The following is a 22,140-nucleotide window of genomic DNA, read 5'->3' on the forward strand; positions in this document are numbered from 1 at the left end:
ATGTTGAACTCTAACAACAAAGGAAAATAATTATGTAAAAATCTGATTCTGAATTCAGGTATATTTGGCAATATTTGCACAGATATAATCACAGTTTAATGTACGTAAAAGACATGTAAGAAAGTAAAATTAGCTAATTATCTTTAAAACAGTGAAAAACAGCAAAACAGGCAACTATTTTGCATCAACAACATCTTTTTGGTTTAAGGAAAACAATGCATTTGATTAACTGCACTAAATTCAACATTTAGCACATTGTGGTTCTAGTGTGATACAGTTGTTAAAAGTAGACATACAAATTATAGACTTACATATGGGATCTGCTGCTAAAGCAGGATCTGATGGTTCACTGGGAGGGCCAATTCCAGCAAGGTTTTCAGCCATAACTCTGAACTGGTATTCCACACCTTCAGCCAGACGAAGCACGTTGTACTCTAGACCTTTTACTGATGGTTTTGTTACTGGAGCCCTGTTAACACGTGACCAGTAAACACCTCCCACCTCTCTCTTTTCCAGCCAATAACCAGTTATTGGGCTGCCACCGTTGTCCAAAGGAGGCTCCCATGTCACCAGCATTGATGATCTAGTGCGATCTAAAATTTTTGGCTTTCCGGGAGGTCCAGGAAGGCCGTAAGGATCCTTAATAACAACTTTTTCTGAGAGGCATTCATCACTTATTCCATATTTGTTTACAGCCCGGACTCTAAATTGATACTTTTCATTTGTTGCAAGATTCCACACCTGAAAAATAAGATTTAAGTCAATATGCGTCTATATTCAGAATAAGTTTATTTGTAGTTATTTAGGGGGTTTGGCTTTACATTATATCTTGTAATACTATTGATATACTTTTGCATATGTAGCTATGTAGCCGCATGCCATGCCCTGGGTATATTTTTATTCGCGTTCATAGGACCAAATATAAATAAAAACATCACCAGGTTTCTCTTTGCATTTGGTAAAGCTGCAAGTAAGACTGAAAAACTGAAAAGAAGATGTCATTCAAACTCAGCTAAGATTAAACAGCAAAAAGGAACAACTTATTTTGTTTTGCCACATGAGGAAAATACATCCACATAGATAGGCAACATGCATCCAGTAATTATGGACTCTAACATACGTATCTATGCAAGTAGCAGTTTTCATTTAGTGTGAATTATTGTCATTTTTTAAAGCAAACTGACGTACATAATAAAAATATTTTATAAATTACCCCAAATCTTCTCTCAACAGCACTTTTGGAGACTTCTTCCCACTCAGATTTCTTTCTACTAGCATCACGTTTCTCAATAATATAATGGGTAATTTCACTACCACCATTATCAAGAGGTGCATCCCATGTTAAATAGCATGATTCTGCTTTAATATCAGAAACAGCAAGGTTTCTTGGTGGAGAAGGACGATCTGCATGAAAGCAAAAGAACACAGAATTACATTAAGAAAAAGATAAAAACATTTTATTAGCTGTCATTTTATTTAAATGTCATATCCTTACCATACACTTCAACATGCACGTTGCGAAATGCAGTACCAAGACGATTGGAAGCTCGCACAGTGTAAGTGCCTTTATCATCTCTCACTGCTGCAGGCAGAATAAGTTCAGTTTTTGCCTCACTTCTAGATACTTCTTCCTTGGTTATCTTAAGTGCACTGGATGTTTGGTCAATTAAAACTTCGTTCTTGTCCCATTCAATCTTTGGCATTGGCAGTCCTGTCACATCAGCAGGAATATTAACTGGTTCTCCTGCCTTCACTTTGATAGTATCTCCTCTCACAGACAAGCGTAATGTTACAGTTGGAGGCACTGAAAAGCACAAACACACACACAAAGGGACAGAGAAGATTGAGATGAAACAGAAGATGTATTGCAGTTTTTGGAGATATTTGTATAGATCTTTTTAAAGCAGGTATACCTTCATCATCCTGTATAACTACATTGAGAGGCAATGATGGTTCACTCTCTCCAATGGCATTAACAGCTTTGACACGAAACTCATACATATGGAGCTCATCAAGTTTTTCAACAAGAAGTGATGTGGTAGGACAGAGCCTTGTGTTAACTCTTTCATAGTCTTTTGCATCATGTCTCCTCTTCTCAACAATGTATCCCAAGATAGGACTACCACCGTCGCTACGTGGAGGCTTCCAATCAAGTGTAATGGTTGACTTTGTCCTCTCTGTATACATGAACCTCTCAGGTGCTGTTGGAGGACCTATTAACACAGATAAATCATATGGAAAAAACATTGACAATATTAAATAATTTTAAATTATACGAATACAGTAGCTACAATAGCTCTGGCTTTTTAAATCTGCATCTTTCATATGCAAAATATCTGCGTATGGTTATGGATACTAGAAAGTTTCTAATGTATACGGATAAAAAGGCAACAAGAAGCGCTTCAGTAGACACTGGTATTTCACTACATAAAAAGACATAGTAATTTTACAGAACTGTTTTACAGGTCTGAGTTAAGTAAATGATCTGTAAAGGTAGATGTCTTATCCAGGTAGTGAGAAAGAAAATAACACTAACTGTACAGAAAGCAACCCACACAGCATTATTGTTTTATTAACCTGTATCCCTAGAGATTTAAATTATGTAAAAACAACAACAAAAGCATAATTAATTATCTTACCTAACGGATCAACTGCAAGAATGGGTCCTATTTCAACAGGTGGACCAGTACCAAACTTGTTCTTGGCACTGACACGGAATTTATATTCCTGCCCTTCAACTAGACCCGTAATATCGCATTTAGATCTTTCTGTGTCTATAGCTAGTCTCCATGTATGCATTTTGGCATCCTTCCGTTCAACAATAAAGCCTATGATATCGCTTCCTCCATCATCTTCAGGATCAGACCAGTTGAGCAAACACATCTTTCTGTTTGTGACCACTGGCTTTAGGTCAAGGACTGGCCCAGGAACATCTGAAAATAAAAATCAAACAAGTAGGATAAAGTGTAAAGATTATTTTACCAAAAGAAATGCTTAGTTGATTTCAGAAAATATTTTTCTCACCAAATACTTCTACTCTTGTTCCTGCAGATTTGGAACCACTACTGTTGGTAGCAGTAATTACGTATCTTCCATGGTCTTTTCTCAGTGCATTCTTAATAGTTAACTCCGATTTTGTACCAACATTTTCAATAACAACTCTATCTTTGTCTAATTCACCCTCCTCGACAGTCCATGCAATGGTGGGAGTAGGACGCCCTGTCACAGTAGCAGGAATTTTAATAGTTTGCCCAGCCATGATCTGAATGCCAGCTTTGACAGAAACATCCAGCTCAACAGTGGGAGGTTCTGCAGAAGACAGAGAAATGGGTAATTCATTAGTTCAAAACAGAGATTCATATACACCTTAAGGAGCTGGACATTTCTTGAAAATATTATAATTGCAATACCTTGAGGTTCTGCAACTGTTACAGGTTCCGTTTCACCAGGTGGTCCTTCACCAGCTGCATTAAGTGCAGTGACACGGAGTTTATAGTCTGCACCTTCTCTGACTTCTTTAACAGTATACTGCCGAACCTTAATGGGTTTCTCTGTGCAGCGTGACCACTCTTTTGTTCCCATTAGTTGTTTGTATACATGGTAACCAGTGATATCTCCACCACCATTATACATAGGAGGTTCCCATTCTAAATCTATAGAAGTTGAGCTAGTATCAGCAACCCTTGGAATGGGTGGGCCAGGTGGCACTATAAAAAAAAAAAAAAGTAAATTGAAGTTAAAGTTTATGAATCCTATTCTGTCATCAGTTTGCTACCATCTTACCATAGGTAAGCTACTTACTTATTGGGTCCTGTGCAGTTTTTGGATCTGATGGTGGACTAAATTTACCAGGGCCAGCTGCATTTTCAGCACATACTCTGAAGATATAGGTTAACCCTTCCAACAGTCCTTCAACTTTGATTTCTAGAGCATTCACAAGGTTCCTGTTGACCCGAGCCCAGTGAGTACTATTAATTTCACGTTTTTCAATCCAATATCCTATGATTGGGCTGCCATTGTCTTTTGGTTCATTCCATTTAACCAACATACTGTTGCTGGTAACATCTTCCACATCAGGCTTATTAGGAGGATCTGGTGGAGCTGAAAAAAAAGTTATAATTTTGTCATCACGGCTGTCTTATTCAGAGCTAAGATAGAACAAAGATATGAGAAATGACTGATTTTAAGTAATCCTTAATTATTTTACTCTCTTTCATAGTAACTTTGATTCCTAACTGCAATCAGTCATCAAGCTTGCACTGGTTCTCTCTTTCAGTAAGAATATTAGTCTATGGAACACAGAATATCAAGGTTAAGATGTTAAGCATTGTAAATGTAAAGTTTTATGACAGCGAATTTTATTTTTATTTCTTCACTATTGAAATTAGAATGCTTTTTCCCTTTATTTCCACGGATTTCAATAATGGTTTTCCACGGTGTTCAATAATCATGTTGCTCAATTTTCTTCTGGAAAACTTTCACAAGGATGAAGTTGAATTTTCTAAGAGCCTATGCAGATTTACAGTGGTTTTCTGAAAAGACTGTATTTCAAAATGGAAACTTACAGAAAGGGTCTTTTGCTGTCAGTGGTTTTGAAACACACGGTGGCCCTGATCCAACTCTATTTTCAGCAAATACACGGAAGAGATATTCTTTCCCTTCAATCAGTTTTGATACATGGAATTTACACTGCCTGAGTGTAGAACTGACAGTGACCCAACCCATTTCAGCTTTTGTATTGTCTTTCTTTTCGAGTACATAGTTCAGGATTTCACTTCCACCATCATCAAGAGGAGGTTCCCACTTGCAAATGACAGAATTTTTCCTCACATCTTCAAATACAAAGTTGATTGGAGGTCCAGGAGTATCTGTTAGTAAAGCAAGGAAAAATGATGAGTACTCATTTGGTGTACTTGTCACACAACTCTCTGAACAAGTAGCTGTTTACAAGCATATTCACTACACACCTAACACATTGACTTCACAGGAGGCTTTTGCAACACCATGATCATTTTCCACTTTAATTGTAAATGTGCCATGGTCAGCTCTGATGGAGTCACGAATTGATAGCACAGACTCTCCTTCTTTATGGTTGTCAATACTCATACGTTCTGGCAGTGAAAGCTGAAAAGGTTCTTCTTCTTCAGCTTCACCCTTCTTCTTTCTAGTGTATGTCGTTACTCTCTTTTTGATTTCCTCTGGTCTGACAACTTCATCATTCCTCAGCCAAGTGATAGATGGATAAGGTGACCCTGAAATATGTGCCTCAAGTATGATCTCATCACCTCTCTTCACTTCAAGGCCAGACTGCAGGTTTGCAGCAAGGAAAACTTTTGGAGCCTCTGTAATAATACAGAATGACAAATGGAGAGTAGAATCTACCCACGTGTTTGAGGATGAATGGCAATTACAAAAAAAAAACAATCAAAAAAACAATTCATACCAATAGGATCCACAGCTTTCACAAAAGGAGTAATACGAGAAGGCTCACTGATGCCAGCAGCATTCTCAGCACGAACACGAAACTGGTATTCCTTCCCCTCCTCAAGACCTTTCACTGGATAGGTTAACAGAGGTACTAGATAGTCATTGCATCTCTCCCACCTCTCCTTGCCCTTAGCAAGCTTTTCTATTATATAGCCCATAATCTTGCTTCCACCGTCAAACAAAGGTGGTTTCCATGTAAGCGTTACTGATTTTGATGTTGGATTGTGGACCTCAAGGTCAACAGGAGGATCTGGTGGCTCTGTGGAATAGTAACAAAAAAGGGATCATATGAGAAAAAAAAATAAATTAAAAAAAAAAGAAGATTTTAATTAAAATTCAACTTGATAGGTCACTTAGTATCAAACTTACGTTTTGGATCTTCTGCAATAATTGGGTTTCTTAGTTCAAGATATTCACCTCCTCCAATTTTATTGACAGCTTTAACACGGAAGTAATATTCACTGTTTGGAATAAGATCTTTGACTTGCCATGAAAGTTTATTTTCACCAGACATAACTGGGATATATGTTCTACGACCAGCTTCTCTGCGTTCCAGAACATAATGCAGAATAGGAGTACCACCATCAAAGTCTGGAGGTTCCCAGGTTACCTTGCAAGAATTCTTAGTTACTTCGCTTGCCTTAATGTCTTTACACTGTCCAGGTGGACCTGTAATAAAAATAATAAAATTAATTAAGAATTAACTAAATAGATGGGATATATATTATTACAAATATACAATTATACTGCATTTCTTTGCTCTGCAGAAAGCAGACCAACACACAAATGTTGGCCATACAGCATATGTATGAATTTATGTTCTTAAAGGTGAAGAAAACCATAATTCTTAAAAGATTTTTTTATATTTATATGATGAATATTCTTAGTAATTGGACTTTGAGTAGCCACCACACCCAGTAAATAGCAGTCATAACAATTTGGGGTTAACATGTTTTTTTGGTGGGATTTTTGTAACATTAAGGTATTCACAGCAATTTGCATGGCGTCTGAGTTGAAGTGATTCCTCTACATCATGGAAAAGAGATTTTACTAGTCTTTTCTCCCATCAGTTGGTGGGTTCAGGTGGAGATAAATCTCTCTCACAGAATTAAAGAAATCTAGTTACCTATGACTTTGACATTGACTGAGCCAGTTGTTGATGCCAGCTTGTTCTCCAATGTGATTGTATAAACACCAGCATCAGCATGAACACTGTCTGTGACTTCAAGCAGTGCAGAAGTGTAATCACTCTTCATTGTTGTTCTGTCACCAGCTTTCAACTCTTTGCCATCTTTGTGCCATGTTATAGTTGGGGATGGAACAGCTCTGAAGGGCACAGGGATACTTAATTTCTGTCCTTTAACAACAACAATGTCGTGAGTTTTTAGATCAATTGTTGGATTACCTGTAAAAGTAAGTATAAAATTATTAGAAAGTTGCCATACAGTGAAGTCTTTTTTCAGTTATCAGTTATGCGGATTTGAAAAAGGAGATCTATTCTTACAGTCTGGGTCTTTGGTAACAACTTTTTCTGAGATGTCTGATGGCTCACTAGCTCCAACAGCATTGACTGCTCTGACTCTCAGCACATATTCTTTGTCTGGAACAACACCTTCCTCCACTTTGCATTTTAGATCTTTTATTGGCCGAGAATTGATTCGCATCCATTTTTCTGTTCCTGCTTCACACATCTCAACATTGTACCCAATAATAGGACTTCCACCATTCTTCTCTGGTGGTTTCCATGAGATGCAAATATGCTTTCGACCTGCATCTGTGACATGTAAATCCTGAGGAGGTGAAGGAGGGCCTGCAAAAATCAAAAAGAATTGTTTGATTTTTTCCCCCAGAATATCTGTTCTAGATAAACACCCTGTTTCCGTAACTCATATACTGTACGTTACTACACTACTTACTTGTTGGATCTTCAATATGAATGAGGTCAGTTGGTTCACTGGGATGACCACAGCCAGCTTCATTTTCTGCACGAACCTGAAACTGCACATCTGTACCTTCAATGACATCAGTCACTCTGAAATTGCAATCTGGACCAGATGTCTTGCCAGCTTTTACCCAGCGGGTAGCAAGTTTTTCCTTCTTTTCAATAACATATCTGAAGGAGTAAATAATATCAGGCATGTGAAATACGAACATTTTGGACTTCATGCTCAATAAAATAAATAGTGAGAGACTGGAATGATGTGGCCAATTGAAAGGTAAAGACAGTCATGGGTGACAGACTCAGTAGGCTTTATTTCATATATCAGCGACATATTCCTGATTGCCCTAGTAGGTCTTGGATATAATGAGGTTGACATTAATGACAGAGCCAATTTCGAAAAACTATTCCTGAACTTCTGCTGTGTTATCAGGTTTTGGAGAGTTGCAGAAGTGAAGAAAAGAACCTCCATGCTAAACTTAAATATTCACTAATTCAGTCATCAGTGGGTAAGTTCCACTGAGAACATCTGTAGATATTATCTATTAGTTGTTCAGCTGTCAAAATTTTGTCTATGACAGGCTATGGGAAAGTAATGCAAATTGAGTGATTTATGTTGCTTCAGGCAGATCTCTGTAGTTGTCAGTTTGTCTAAAATATGCTTGCTGTGATTGGGAAGAAGAGGAAAGGTGAAAATATGAAGAGAAAAATCTAACTAGTATTCAAGGTAAATTTCAGAGCTCAGATATTTGAGAAGTCACAGAAAAGGAGAATCTAGAAGAAACCCAAAGGAGGAAAAATGTCTGCTTGAAAAATTTAACAAGGAGAATAAACATAAAACAATGAGGCTTTGCACTAGCAGAGTATATGTAGTTTGAATGAGAAACTCAGGCAAAAGGAAAATGTAACAATGTTATTTGGTAGACCAGCCAAGTGGCTAGAGCTCCAGCTGGAGATGGAGACTACAGCTGCATTAAAGTTTGGTTTTGTTTACAATTCAATTTAATCTGATTTGATTAGATGCTCTTTTGATGATGTTTAGACACATTCATTGTTTATGCACATCAAGTCATATCTATTTGTATAACTTCCACTTTAAATTCTTAATTGCTGTAATCATATAGCCTGTTCTCCCATGTGCCTGGTGACAGGACGAGGGGGAATGGGCTAAAGTTATGCCAGGGGAGTTTTAGGTTAGATGTTAGGAAGAATTTCTTTACTGAAAGGGTTGTTAGGCACTGGAACGGGCTGCCCAGGGAGGTGGTGGAGTCACCATCCCTGGAAGTCTTCAAAAGACGTTTAGATGTAGAGCTTAGGGATATGGTTTAGTGGGGACTGTTAGTGTTAGGTTAGAGGTTGGACTCGATGATCTTGAGGTCTCTTCCAACCTAGAAATTCTGTGATTCTGTGATAGCTGTTTTTTTTTTTTTTCATAAATTCACCTCTTTTTCATATAAAATGTGTCCATTTAAAATTTAAAAATGTTGACTAAAATATCTTCATTTATAAAAAAAAATAATCTTAATCTACAGGAAACACTACAGAAACATAAAATGATCTTACCTTTGAATTGGTCTGCCACCATCATTCTTAGGTGGTTCCCATTTTAAATCAACATGACCTTTTGTCACTTCAACTATTGTAAGAGCATATGGAGGCCCAGGGGTTGCTAAAGAAAAAAACATACACACATGAAAAGAAGAGGAACCCATGACAAGTGAGCTGTTCTACTGACCACTCGGCTAGCAAATCTCATACTTACTGAAAGTATCTTTAGCAAGAACTGAATCTTCAATTTCACAGTAGTCACTTTGACCAATGGCATTTTCAGCAGCCACACGGAAAACATACAGTGAGCCTTCAGTCAGTGGGCTCACTGTATACTTGGTATCTTTTACTGTTGTATCAACTGTCTGCCAGCCTTTTCTCCTTACGTCTCTCTTTTCAACAATGTAGTTGGTAATTGGAGAACCCCCATCTTTTTCTGGTACTGTCCATTTAAGATCCGCTGTGTTTTTAGTAATATTAATAACCTCAAGCCACCGAGGTGGTGAAGGAGGATCTGTAAAATATCAATACAAGGAAAAGGTTGATAGAAAAAGATCTTGGAAGACACAGAATAATACTGAAACTATAAAAACTTTGTATTTTCCTAGATGAAGTAGGGGAGATTTTAGTATTTCATAAGCCTGGAAGAGTTCACTTAGTACCTACACAGGTAGGCAGACATAGCGCTTTTTAAAAATATAGTGAGAGTGTACTTGCAGTAGCAACACTCTCTGAAACGGTACTTACACAGCCTTTCTTTGCACAGCACAGGGTCACTGGGTTCACTGGGCTCACTCTCTCCAGCCTTGTTCACAGCTCTTACACGGAATGAGTATTCTTGTTTCTCCATAAGCCCTTTGAGGAAGTGTTCAGTTGTGGGAACACCTTCAGCCACTCTCACCCACTCATCTGTTCCAGTCTTTAATAGTTCAATGACATAAGATTCGATCTTTGCCCCTCCATCATGTTCTGGCTTTGTCCAGTTCAGGAATAATGATGTCTTGCCAACATCTTTCACTGTCGGCTTTCCAGGGGGCCATGGTGGATCTAGGCAGGAGCCCAATATTAATTACATGATTGAAAACAAACATACATATTTATATATTGTTAAATTAAACCAGGAAAAAAATGCATTTATTATACCAATTGGGTCTTTCACTAAGATTGGCTCTGTTTCCTTGCTTGGTTTTCCAGGTCCTGCAAGATTCTCTGCCAAGACACGGAACTTATATTTCTTCTTATTTGTAAGACCTTTAACTCTGGAAATCAAAATTAAATTTGATTAAACAAAATCTACACGTTAACTCTTGCCTAAAACATTATCCTCCATATTCTTCATATTATAATTTTCTTTGACAATCTGAGATTACCCAGGTTACTGTTAATGTTATATGAAAATGTGAACATTCAGAATAGGTAAAATGCCAACAGTAGAATGGAGTGCTGTGATGGAGAAATCAATGTGTTGAGAGCCATCTTGCATTTCTGCTTGTTGCATTATTGTTAGCTTATATGTTTCAGGAGGAAAAAAGAAAGGGATGTTAGCAAACGGATGCATTAGGTAGTTACGTCTGAGATCTTAGAATGTCTGTGTTTAGAATGTTTAGAATGAGTAATCACAAAGCGCAGAAGTTATTAAGCATATCAGTTAAAAAAAAAAAGAATGATTCAGTCTTCTGTAAACACACTCTTCTTAAAACTAATTATGAAATGAAGCATATCATTAGATGCTGGATCTTTTAAAAGTTTAGTTGGATATTTTAAAAAGTTTTTAAAAAAATAAAAAAAAAGTTTAATAAGTTTTCTAAAAATAGTTTAAAAAGTTTTTAAAAAGTTTTTAAATTTTAAAGTTTCTTTTTTTAAAGTTAGTTAGTTTTTTATTTAATTTTTTTTTTTTTTTTTAAAAAAGAATGATTCAGTCTTCTGTAAAGACATTCTTCTTTTTAAAAACTAACTATGAAATGAAGCATGTCACTGGATGCTAGTTGGATCTCAACTTACTGAAGCAAGAAAAAAAGAATAATGTAAGAACTGCTTAAAAGGCTACTTTCATATGTCTCTGTTACCTATTTCAGTCTAAAGTGACTATATCTTACTTGAATGTTGTATCTTTCACTGGCATTTTATTGCATTTTATCCATTTATCCTGTTCAGGATCATATCGTTCAACCCAGTAGCCAGTTATGGGACTGCCACCATCTTCATCTGGTTCATTCCACGTTAGGGTCACTGAATCTTTAGTGACCTCTATAGGCTTGAGACCTGTTGGAGGCCCTGGTGGGTCTGTATAAATTAACAAATTAAAAACAACAAAATCAAAACCATCACAAGTGTTTTTATCTCTGTTAAAATACTGTCAAAAGTAAACATTAATTTAATTCACTAACCAAATGAATATTTTGCAATGATGGGGCTACACTGTGCTGGCTCCCCGATACCATACATGTTCTCAGCACTGACTCGGAAAACATATTCTTTATGAGGAGTTAAATTTGTAGCTCTGAATTTTGTGTCTTTGATAGTTGATGACAACTTATGCCATATTTCGCTGTCTGTAGCTCTTTTCTCAAGGACATAGTTTGTAATTTTAGAACCCCCATCATCCCGGGGAGGATTCCATGTCAGAAGGCAGGATTCATTTGTGATTTCTGATACATCAAATGCAGCAGGTGGACCAGGTTTATCTGTAGTGGACAAGATTCAGATGTTAATCTTCTGCTTGCATACCTCAGTATGTTACTGATGATTTTTATAAACAATATGAAATACAGGCATACCGAGAACATTGACTTCAACAACAGCAGTAGCACGTCCACTGGAATTTACAGCTTCTATAATATAGGTTCCACTGTCACTCCTTTTGCTGTCTGTAATAGTGACTGTAGAATGATTAGGTTTGGTTTCAATGGTGATTCTGTCATCAGGTCTTAGAATTTTGTCAGCCTTTGTCCAAGTAATCTGGGGCTCTGGCTTTCCAGTTACTTTAGCTGGCAGCTCAATTTTAGTTCCAGCTTTCACAGTGAGTCCAGCAAGCAGTTTCACATCTAAGAAAATTTCTGGAGCCTCTGATTTAGGAGAAAAGTAAGCCATTGTTATAGAAACCATATATCACATCATAAAGTGATAAAAGTAAAAATAGTGTCTATTGTAATTCAGTGATATATGCAATTACCTTTTGCATCAATGGCCTGAATATCATCTGTTGGCTTGCTTGGCTTACTAGCTCCTATTCTGTTCAAAGCCTTAACCCGATATGCATACCACTCTCCTTCCTTCAGTTTTGTTACTTCCATTCTGGTTGTTAAAAAGAACAACAAACAAATATTTAAAGCGTTGCAGATGATACAGTTAATTGAAGGGATATCATAGAATCATAGAACCCTTAAGGTTGGAAAAGGCCTCCAAGACTATCTAGTCCAAATGTCTGCCTACCAACAATGTTACCCACTAAACCATGTCCCTGAGTACCACATCCAGTCTTTCTTTAAACACCCCAGTGATGGTGACTCCACCACCTCCCTGGGCAATCTGTTCCAATGGCTGACCACTCGAAAGAGAAGAAATGAGAAGAAATTTCTTCTAATTTCCACCATGAATACTCGCCTGAACATGAGCCAGCAGTGTGCCCAGGTGGCCAAGAAGGCCAATGGCATCCTGTCTTGTATTGGGAACAATGTGGCCAGCAGGACCAGGGAGGTGATTGTCCCCCTGTGCTCAGCTCTGGTGAGGCAGCGCCTCAAATACTGTGTTCAGTTTTGGGACCCTTATTACAAGAAAGACATCGAGGTCCTTGGAGTGTGTTCAGAGAAGGACTCTGAATCTGTTGAAGGGCCTGGAACACAAGTCTTATGAGGAGCAACTGGGGTTTAGTGTGGAGGAGAGGAGACTCAGGGGAAACCTTACTGCTCTCTACAACTCATGAAGTTGTGGCAAGCTGGGGGTCAGCCTCTTCTTTCAGATAAATAGTGATAAGACAGGATGTTAATTTACTTACTTTGTTTCAATAACAGGCTCCCCGCATGTCTCCCACTTATCTGTGCCACGTTGTGATTTTTCTACCAGATAGCCCTTGATGCGGGCACCACCATCATATTTGGGAGGTTCCCATGTTAGGAAGATTCCTTTTGATGTTGGATTTCTCCATTTAAGATTCTCTGGTGGATCAGGCACCGCTATTGAAAATTAAATACAGACCGGTTTCTAAGATACCATGTAAGGGAGATTTTTTTCCTGTCTTATCATAAAGAAAATCAGCAATGTTTTTAGAAACAGCAAGAAAATCACCAACAGTATGATAAAGGTGACTCACTTGCTGGTGCTGACATATTTACAGGTTCATCAATATATGCAGGTTCTCCTGGGCCACATTTATTGCATGCAGAAACTCTAAATAAATATTCTTTTCCTTGGATGAGATCAGGAACAGTGAATTCTTGGTCAACGACCTGATCCATAACCTAAAGAGAAGGAAGAATCCACTGTGCTTCTAAAATTTATTTCCAAAGAACAATCACAAAAGTATGACATAAAATTCAGTAGCATGTGTGGAAACAATATAGCAAACAGAAGCAGAAGTGAGAAAAAATGAACTTACTTTGATCCATGTTTTCCGGCTTACTTCACGTTTTTCAATGATATAGCCAGTAACCGGACTTCCACCATCATCTTCTGGTGGTTCCCATGACAGCTGTACTGTGTTCCTGATTATGTCTAAAACTTTAAGTTCTCTTGGTGCACTTGGGCGAGCTAGAAATAAAAAAAATATATTAATTCTGTAATCAGAACTTGTCAGATCATCTCTATTTCATTTACCCATCAAAAGACTTACTGTACTTAGTTATTCTTCCTAAAACAACAAACAGCTGGATGTTGAAAACAAGAAAAATCTTTTATGGGATGGATTTCTAGTTTTTAGTTATGTCTTAATATTCTTGGTTTACTGGAAGTTGTGTGATTTCACATTATTAATCTAAAAATGTTACTGTTGGAATATATGTATCCATCCACTTACCAATAACGTTAACATTAATTTCTCCTGAAACAGACGACACAGGGTTTTCTAATGTTAAGGTATAAATTCCCTTGTCTGGACGTTCACTTGGAGTAATTACAAGTTCTGCAAAGGAGGCAGTGGTCTTTATTGTTACACGATCACCCTCTTCTAAGACTTGATCACCAAAACACCATGTGGCAGTTGGCACAGGGTAGCCAGTGATAGGAACACGGATCTTGATTGGCTCTGGAACAATAACTTCCAATCCATCTTTAAATGCACTAAGGTCCATTGTAGGTCCAACTGAAAAAGTGAAAAATTGATTCCATGAAATATTTTCAGATGTTCTGAATATGGCTAACGATTTCTGGCTTATTCTGACTGTATCTCTGCCAGCAGGTTGCAGCTGTAGCTCTCCCAGCTAATTAGCTCTCCCAGCTAGTTTTTTAGCTAATTTTTTTTTTATTTTTTTTTTTAAGAAATAGATCATAGGTAGGAGATACCAATATATCAATAGATAGGAGATTAATCTATCCTTTAATATAAAAACTTTATGGCTTTTTTTGTTTGTTTGTTTGTTTGTTTGTTTTTTATTTTTTTAGTCTTCTCTGCCTTTTCCTCCTTCAGGAAGAAACAAAGGAGACGAAGGAGAAATAACTCGGAATCTCAAAGGTCTAAGGCTGTTTTTGCTAGTTGGCATCACCGATGGTGAAAGATATGCATCTTAGCCACGTGATGCACTTTCATTGTGCATCTTTTTCTGATAAAATATCTTTGATACATAGCATATGGCTTACCAAAAGTATCATCTGCAGTTAATGGCCCAATAGCCTCAGCTGGGTCAGACACACCAGCTGCATTTTCTGCTGAGACTCTGTAGTAATAGCGGGATCCTGGTTTCAATCCAGTTACCTAAAAAGCACATATAATTATTTATTAACTCATATTAAAGATGATCTACACATTTTGAGTACTTTGTTGATAAATCAAACATCTTACCTTAAAAGTAAGAGCTGGTACTAGCTTTGGGTTACAGCGGATCCATTTGTCTGTTCCTTCTTCCTGCCTTTCAATAATATACCCTAAGATTGGGCTTCCACCGTCTTTGAGGGGAGGTTCCCATGTGAGCTGCACTGATGTCTTAGTTTGATCTGAATGATCAAGGTTAATGGGAGGACTTGGTCTCTCTGAAAATAATTTGAGAGAAACAAATATTGGCAACTGGTAGAGGACTGTATCTCTGCATATCAGCTGTCTGTATATTTAAGTACTAGTTTTAAAGCCTATGCAGAGATTTTTCCAAACTGTTTTTTTAAATTGGGGTTTGGTCCTAATTTCAGAGCAGAAATATTGGAAGTTCTTATTGTGTCAAATAATAGTAAGGTACTTCTTCTATGTTTAAAGACTGTTTAAGTACTGGCCGGTACTGGGGCCAGTCCTCTTTAATATCTTTATCGATGATCTGGATGAGGGCATTGACTGCACCCTCAGTAAGTTTGAAGATGACACCAAGTTAGGTGTGTGTGTCGATCTGCTTGAGGGTAGGAAGGCTCTGCAGGAGGATCTGGATAGGCTGCACCGATGGGCTGAGGTCAACTGCATGACGTTCAATAAGGCCAAGTGCCAGGTCCTGCACCTGGGGCGCAATAACCCCAAGCAGAGCTACAGGCTGGGAGATGAGTGGTTGGAAAGCTGCCAGGCAGAGAAGGACCTGGGAGTGATGGTGGACAGTCGGCTGAATATGAGCCAGCAGTGTGCACAGGTGGCCAAGAAGGCCAACAGCATCCTGGATTGTATAAGAAGCAGTATGGCCAGCAGGGCTAGGGAAGTGATTGTCCCCCTGTACTCGGCTCTGGTGAGGCCGCACCTCGAGTACTGTGTTCAGTTTTGGGCCCCCGGCTACAAGAAGGACATGGAGGTGCTTGAGTGAGTCCAGAGAAGGGCGACGAAGCTGGTGAGGGGTCTGGAGAACAAGTCCTACACGGAGCGGCTGAGGGAGCTGGGCTTGTTCAGCCTGGAGAAGAGGAGGCTCGGGGTTGACCTTATTGCTCTCTACAGGTACCTTAAAGAGGCTGTAGCAAGGTGGGGGTTGGTCTGTTCTCCCACGTGCCTGGTGACAGGACGAGGGGGAATGGGCTTAAGTTGCACCAGGGGAGTTTTAGGCTGGATGTTAGGAAGAACTTCTTTATTGAAAGGGTTGTTAGGCATTGGAATGGGCTGCCCAGGGAAGTGGTTCAGTCACCATCCCTGGAGGTCTTTAAAAGACGTTTAGATGTAGAGCTTAGTGATATGGTTTAGTGGAGGACTTGTTAGTGTTAGGTCAGAGGTTGGACTCGATGATCTTGAGGTCTCTTCCAACCTAGAAATTCTGTGAAATTCTGTGAAATACTAAAGTCAGGAGAAGTTTAGCTATACCCATTATTTTCAGCACCCATTTCTCTGATTGCTTTTGGGAACATTCCTGTACACTTAGTATTTAAATAGCCAAAATGTCCTTAAGTTGTAATGCAATCACAATAGAACTTACCAACTGGGTCCATAATTTTTACTGCACGTGTAGCAGGACTTGGTTTGCCAACTCCAACCATATTTTGAGCTCTTACTCTGAAAAAATATTCTTCATTTTCCACAACATCAGTCAGGACAGCTGACAGTTCATCAGCTCCAGTGGTCATAGCTGGCTCCCATTTGATGGAAGCTCTGTTACGCAGTTCAATTATGTAGCCAGTAATTGGAGTTCCTCCATCATACTCAGGTACTTCCCAGGTAAGTGTAGCACCAAACCTGTTCACATCAGTAACTTCTACATTTTGAGGAGGACCAGGAACTTCTAAATTTTATTTTAAAAAGAAAAAGGAAAAACAAGGTATGTGTTTCTCTATCTGTTCTCTAGAGTTAGTTATATTTTTTTTTCACAGTCATAAAACAGTGAGTTTTTCATAACTTCTACTCACCAAATTTGCTCTTAGCTTCCACTGGTCTCTCTGTTTCCACTGGCTCACCGGTACCCACTCGGTTCCGTGCACTAACACGAAAGAGGTACTCAACCCCTCCCTTTTGAAGTCCAGTAACTGTGTATTCACAATTTTCCGCACGATCAGTGACCATAATCCAGGTCTTACGTTTGATATCACGTCTTTCAATGACATAGCCAATGATTTTGCTTCCACCATCACTTTCTGGTTCCTGCCAGGCAAGGCCAACTTCACCATCATAAGTTTCAGTGACTTCCAAGTTTCTAACTGGACCTGGAACATCTAAGAAACATACAACAATAATTTAGAGCATTGCATCTTTTATTTGTTTTGGCCTAAAAAAAGGTATTCAAGGTTTTAACAATGGGAGCACTTACCAATGACCTCTACATTGATGAATGCTTCTGCCTGGCCATGTTTGTTTCGAAGTATAATCTTGTACCTTCCCTTATCTGATTTCTTTGCTTCATAAATTTTGAAGGTAGTACAGTCAGTTGTTGTATCAACAGTTGTTGTTGGCAGACCTTCCTCCCCTTTCAACCATTCTGCTTCTGCTCTTGGGTAGGCATCGTATGGAACAGTCATAGTTAAAGGCTTCCCAACATCAACAACAAGGTTTTGATCACCAGTCTTGATTCTAGGAGCAGCTAAGGAAGATCAATATAACAAGTGAGTGCTTACAAATTATAAGAATGATATATGTGCGAAGTCATCTAAGAAGCACACACAGAAAAGTAAAAGGAACTGTTGTGTCAATTCTAAACAAATTCCTTTATATATTTATTGGATTGCTCCAGAGAGCAAGAAACTCAGACATTATGTACCGTGCTCTCCTATAAAATGAGGGAAGAGGAAGCTGCTTTTTGACCATTAATTTTATTGGTCTGATACCGTAAATGACAAATGAAGAACTAATTGTCTTATATGACTGAAATTAGTAGGTCAAATAATTTGCATACTGCATTGCATCTGCAATGACCTAATGAAATGCAATAATTTTCATCTGCAGTGATGTAATGAAAAGATTTTTTATCCTGTAAGCTCAATTTATGCTCTTTACTGTAGACACTGAAAAGCGACCTATAATTTCCTTGACAGCTGGACAAGCATGGTATAATAAAAAATATTTGTTGTCTGAATTGTAATTCATACAGTTTAACAGACTTGCACTAGTCTCAGCCTGATTTCATATTCATTTTAAAAACTTTACTTGAAGAGTTAATTCTCCGATCTCAAACTTTATGAAATAAATAGAAAGCAACTTACCTGCTAATTCAAGTTTAGCTCTAGCTTCTTTATCTTTAGCAATAAATCTGTATTCCCCTTGGTCACGGGGCTTTATATCGCACACCTGCAGCCTATGGACCTTTCCTTCACTCATCATCTGATGTTTGTCACCTTGAACAATAATCATGTTGTTTCTCAGCCACTTGACTTCCACACCGTCTTTGTTCAACTCAGCCATGAAGATGACATCTGCACCAGGAGCTTCATAGATATCTTGTGGCGGTCGGATAATCTCAACAGGGATTTCTGAAATAAACATCAATTCATTTGACGGTATTAGTGTATCATTTCTACTATCACTAAATAATGAAGAAATTAATCCTATTTAATTTTATACATACCTTCAACAAAAAGTCTTGCCCTAGACTTCCTGTCATCCACTCCACAGGAATATTCACACTCATCATCTAGTCTACAGTCTTTTATGATTAATCTGTGCAGGTTTCCATCCTTTTCAAACTGATATCTTTATGGGGAGAAAATAAGTAAGCAGCATTATAACACCCAGATAAAGATACAAAGTAAAGCAAGTGTGTTTAGCATATTAACAAGCATAATAAAACATGCATACTTTTTGCCTTCTTTGATTTCTCTGCCATTTCTGTACCATCTCACACTAGCTTTCTCCTTGGAAAGTTGGCAGGTGAAGACAGCATCATCAAATTCAGTGACAGTCTGGTCCCGGAGATGTTCAATGAAGTCTGCTGGTGCTTCTGTGATGAGAAGCTCTGCAACAGATTTGTCTTGTCCAGCAGTTACAGTGTATTCACCTTCATCTATAAAGCCACAATCTTTAATGATGAGAGAGTGTTTGTATTTATCAATTTTATACAAAATGCGCTTGTTGAAAGTGATCTCTTCACCATTCTTTGTCCATTTGAGAGTTGCATTAAGGCGATTGACTTTGCACCAGAATGTGACAGTTTTCTTTTCCATGGTCTCAATATCTTCAAGGGGCTCAACAATTCTGAGATCCTCCTCTGTTAGGACAAAAAATAAAATGTGATTAATTTATATCCTCATTATCCTTACATGAAATTGAATACAGGATGATTAAACAGCTTTAATACAGTGGAAGCTATTTACCTAATACTGTTAATGCAGCTGAGCTCTTGACTTGTTCTCCTCTCTGGTTTGATAGTGAGATAGTATAGGTAGCTTGATCTTTCAACTGTGCATCCCTGATTCTGAGAGTGTAAACTAAATTCTTCTGGACAATAATATATTTTGCACTATCAAATATTGCCTCATCATTTTTGTACCATTTCTCTTTGGCACCTTCTTTATTGACTTCACAATTGAAGATAATTTCTTGACCCTCGTTAACTTCTTGGTCCTTAAGTGGAGTTATAATCCTGAGTTTTTCTGAAATTCAGAAAACAGAAGAAATATGACATCATGTAGTAGAAGGAATACAGTAAAATATGTACCTGTATGTTGATAAAATAAAGCTTACCAATCACTGTTAAGCGTGCTGTAGCTTTAGCTTCACCAACCATGACAATGTACTTTCCTGCATCTCCTAGAGTAGAGTCTTTTATCACAAGCGTCCTCTTTTTGCCATCTGAAATTATGTCATACTTATCACCAGACTCCAGAACTGTGTCACCCCAAAGCCACTGTACTGTAATTGCCTCTTTGGATACTGAACACACAAATTCAGCTTTGTCTCCTTCAAGAACCTCAAGATTTTGTGGTCTGGTAAGAAATTCGGCTGCAAGTTCTGAAAGAAAATATTTTTTTAGGTAAACATTTTACTTTCTATTTATGAAGAGAATAAATCAAATAGTGTATTCTTATTGAACTTTTTTTTTTTTCAGAAAACAAAGACACAAAAGTAACTCTCTTACCATGTACAGTAAGTTTTCCTGTTGTACTAGAGCTTGGGAGCTTGCAAGTGTATTTGCTAGCATCCTCAGGATGAGCATTACGTATGACAAGAATTCGCTTTCTACCATCAGAAATGTATTCAAATCTACCACCATCAGGCACTTCCTCATCTCCTTTAAACCAAGTAACTTCAGCATTAGGCTTTGAGATTTCACAGATCAATTTTACAGTGTCATTTTCATTTACTTCAAGATCAGGAAGATTTTTTGTGAAAACAGCCTCTTCCTCTGCAACAAGAATTTGGAAAAACAATTAAAAACTTTCATCAAAATAAATTTCTTTCTTCTTCATATATTAGGTTATTAAAAAGCTGTGTTCACCTAACACTGTAAGTAGGCCAGAAGTTCGAGCTGTTTTTGCTTCACAGGCATATTCAGCTTCATCATCAAGGACACATTTACTGATAACAAGAATGTGTTCTGTGCCTCTGGAAATTATGTCGTATTTCTTGCCTTTTCTAATTTCAATGCCATCCTTAAACCACTTCACCTGTTTTAGAACAAATTGACATGCTTATTAACGTTAATATACTTACAATAGATTTCAGTTGTGTGTTGTTTTGCAACAACACTATGAACTTGTGAATTAAAAACAAAACAAAACAAAAAACACAACAATGTGTAGTAAAAAAAATTACTCAGATTAAGAATTATTATTATTGACCTTAACACCTGGACGAGAAATTTCACATTCAAACCGAGCAGATTCTTTTTCTTTTACTTCAAGGTCAGTTAGTGGTTTCAGGAACTCAACACGAATTGCTACAAAAACAAACAAACAACAAAAAAAAGATAAATTGCTGCACCTGATATTATTATTTATTGCTATTCATAGATACTAGTACATAGTATCTATATAGTACATAGTATCTATATACATAGACAATGTACATAGTGTCTGTAGTACTTAGATATTTTCTAGAAATTCATAAATGACTCACGTTCTACATTGAGAAAACATGATGTCTTAAAATCTTTAGCATCACAGGTGTATGTTTTTGCGTCATCCAGTGTGCAGCCATGGATAATGAGTTTTCTGACCCTGCCATCAGAAATTATTTCATACTTCTTTGTTTTGTGAATTTCTTCTCCATTTTTGAACCATTTCACTTTTGCATTTTCCCTGGAAACTTCACATTCCAGTACTGCAGTGGCCTCCTCTTCAACAGTCTGGTCCTCGAGTGGTTTAGTAAATTCAACTGGAGGTTCTGAAAGGGGGAGATAGATTTTCGATAGAAAAGATGCAAATTTTTTCTGGCCTTTTACTAATACAGAACTCTCCCATGTGGTTTACTAACCCTTTTTTTTTTTTTTTTTTTTTTTTTGACTGAATAATTAACAATGTTCTTAGACTTCTCTACTGAAGTTTTTTATTATTTTAATCCCTAATAATACTCAGTTAATTCAGCCAATTTACTCATTTTCAGCTTACTGTAAAAATAGTTTCAATGATCTCCTTGTCCAAGAAGATTTTACTCGCAAATCATTACCACAAAGCCATTATCACATTATTGCAACTCAGCTTCTTTAGCCACACTACAGCCATGTGAGCTCAGCAACTCTGAAGTTCTATCCTGAACTTTAGGAACTTTTTTTTTTTTATTAATAGCTAAATTAAAAGCGTGTGCAGTTTTTTTGACTTAGCTTCACACAGCTAAGAAATCTAGCCAATATTATGTCACTTGACTGGTGTCATAGTTGTACTCTCAGGTTTCTAGATACTCTAATGCAAGAATCAGAAGCAAGCTGTGAGGAGATATAGTGGCCAGCATTCATGGGTCATGTTGAGGCCAGCTGAATGTTCAAATCTGCAGTGAAGCCCTGGAAACCTTAATTCAACTCCCGTATCTGACATGTTTCCAGTATTTCTTTGTTTCCCCAGATCTTCTGTGAAGCATAAACATTTTAACTAAGTGGATATTTTAATCATGAAAGTTGTCTACCAGTCCACTATTGCATGTATGAACCTCCTAATCCGATATATGGTGTACATATAATATACACATATTATGTCCTTTTGCA

At 37.6% G+C, this 22,140-nt stretch overlaps 1 protein-coding gene across 3 annotated transcripts in view; it reads right to left on the reverse strand.

Annotated features, from left to right (window-relative positions):
• TTN (titin) overlaps positions 1-22,140 on the reverse strand; it is a 243,986-nt gene that overhangs the window by 69,725 nt on the left and 152,121 nt on the right. For all 3 annotated transcript variants that reach the window (XM_038182090.2, XM_072041024.1, XM_038182073.2), the window contains 41 exons: positions 21,060-21,326; positions 20,783-20,880; positions 20,440-20,608; positions 20,080-20,346; positions 19,686-19,952; positions 19,316-19,594; positions 18,801-19,209; positions 18,571-18,695; positions 18,209-18,475; positions 17,320-17,589; positions 16,922-17,224; positions 16,495-16,797; positions 14,967-15,154; positions 14,765-14,879; positions 13,986-14,270; positions 13,569-13,720; positions 13,284-13,431; positions 12,969-13,146; positions 12,147-12,268; positions 11,752-12,039; positions 11,362-11,658; positions 11,071-11,257; positions 10,118-10,233; positions 9,722-10,021; positions 9,189-9,488; positions 8,990-9,095; positions 7,404-7,600; positions 6,992-7,297; positions 6,614-6,892; positions 5,857-6,156; positions 5,444-5,746; positions 4,968-5,342; positions 4,566-4,868; positions 3,802-4,101; positions 3,411-3,707; positions 3,025-3,309; positions 2,640-2,933; positions 1,914-2,213; positions 1,496-1,804; positions 1,214-1,404; positions 312-741 (listed from right to left, as the gene is read on the reverse strand). In XM_038182090.2, coding sequence (XP_038038018.1) covers positions 312-741; positions 1,214-1,404; positions 1,496-1,804; positions 1,914-2,213; positions 2,640-2,933; positions 3,025-3,309; positions 3,411-3,707; positions 3,802-4,101; positions 4,566-4,868; positions 4,968-5,342; positions 5,444-5,746; positions 5,857-6,156; positions 6,614-6,892; positions 6,992-7,297; positions 7,404-7,600; positions 8,990-9,095; positions 9,189-9,488; positions 9,722-10,021; positions 10,118-10,233; positions 11,071-11,257; positions 11,362-11,658; positions 11,752-12,039; positions 12,147-12,268; positions 12,969-13,146; positions 13,284-13,431; positions 13,569-13,720; positions 13,986-14,270; positions 14,765-14,879; positions 14,967-15,154; positions 16,495-16,797; positions 16,922-17,224; positions 17,320-17,589; positions 18,209-18,475; positions 18,571-18,695; positions 18,801-19,209; positions 19,316-19,594; positions 19,686-19,952; positions 20,080-20,346; positions 20,440-20,608; positions 20,783-20,880; positions 21,060-21,326 — 10,275 coding nt within the window. The remainder of the gene's footprint in view (positions 1-311; positions 742-1,213; positions 1,405-1,495; positions 1,805-1,913; positions 2,214-2,639; positions 2,934-3,024; positions 3,310-3,410; positions 3,708-3,801; positions 4,102-4,565; positions 4,869-4,967; positions 5,343-5,443; positions 5,747-5,856; positions 6,157-6,613; positions 6,893-6,991; positions 7,298-7,403; positions 7,601-8,989; positions 9,096-9,188; positions 9,489-9,721; positions 10,022-10,117; positions 10,234-11,070; positions 11,258-11,361; positions 11,659-11,751; positions 12,040-12,146; positions 12,269-12,968; positions 13,147-13,283; positions 13,432-13,568; positions 13,721-13,985; positions 14,271-14,764; positions 14,880-14,966; positions 15,155-16,494; positions 16,798-16,921; positions 17,225-17,319; positions 17,590-18,208; positions 18,476-18,570; positions 18,696-18,800; positions 19,210-19,315; positions 19,595-19,685; positions 19,953-20,079; positions 20,347-20,439; positions 20,609-20,782; positions 20,881-21,059; positions 21,327-22,140) is intronic.

The sequence above is a fragment of the Anas platyrhynchos genome, chromosome 7, assembly GCF_047663525.1.
Source record: "Anas platyrhynchos isolate ZD024472 breed Pekin duck chromosome 7, IASCAAS_PekinDuck_T2T, whole genome shotgun sequence".
NCBI classification, from domain to species: domain Eukaryota; kingdom Metazoa; phylum Chordata; class Aves; order Anseriformes; family Anatidae; genus Anas; species Anas platyrhynchos.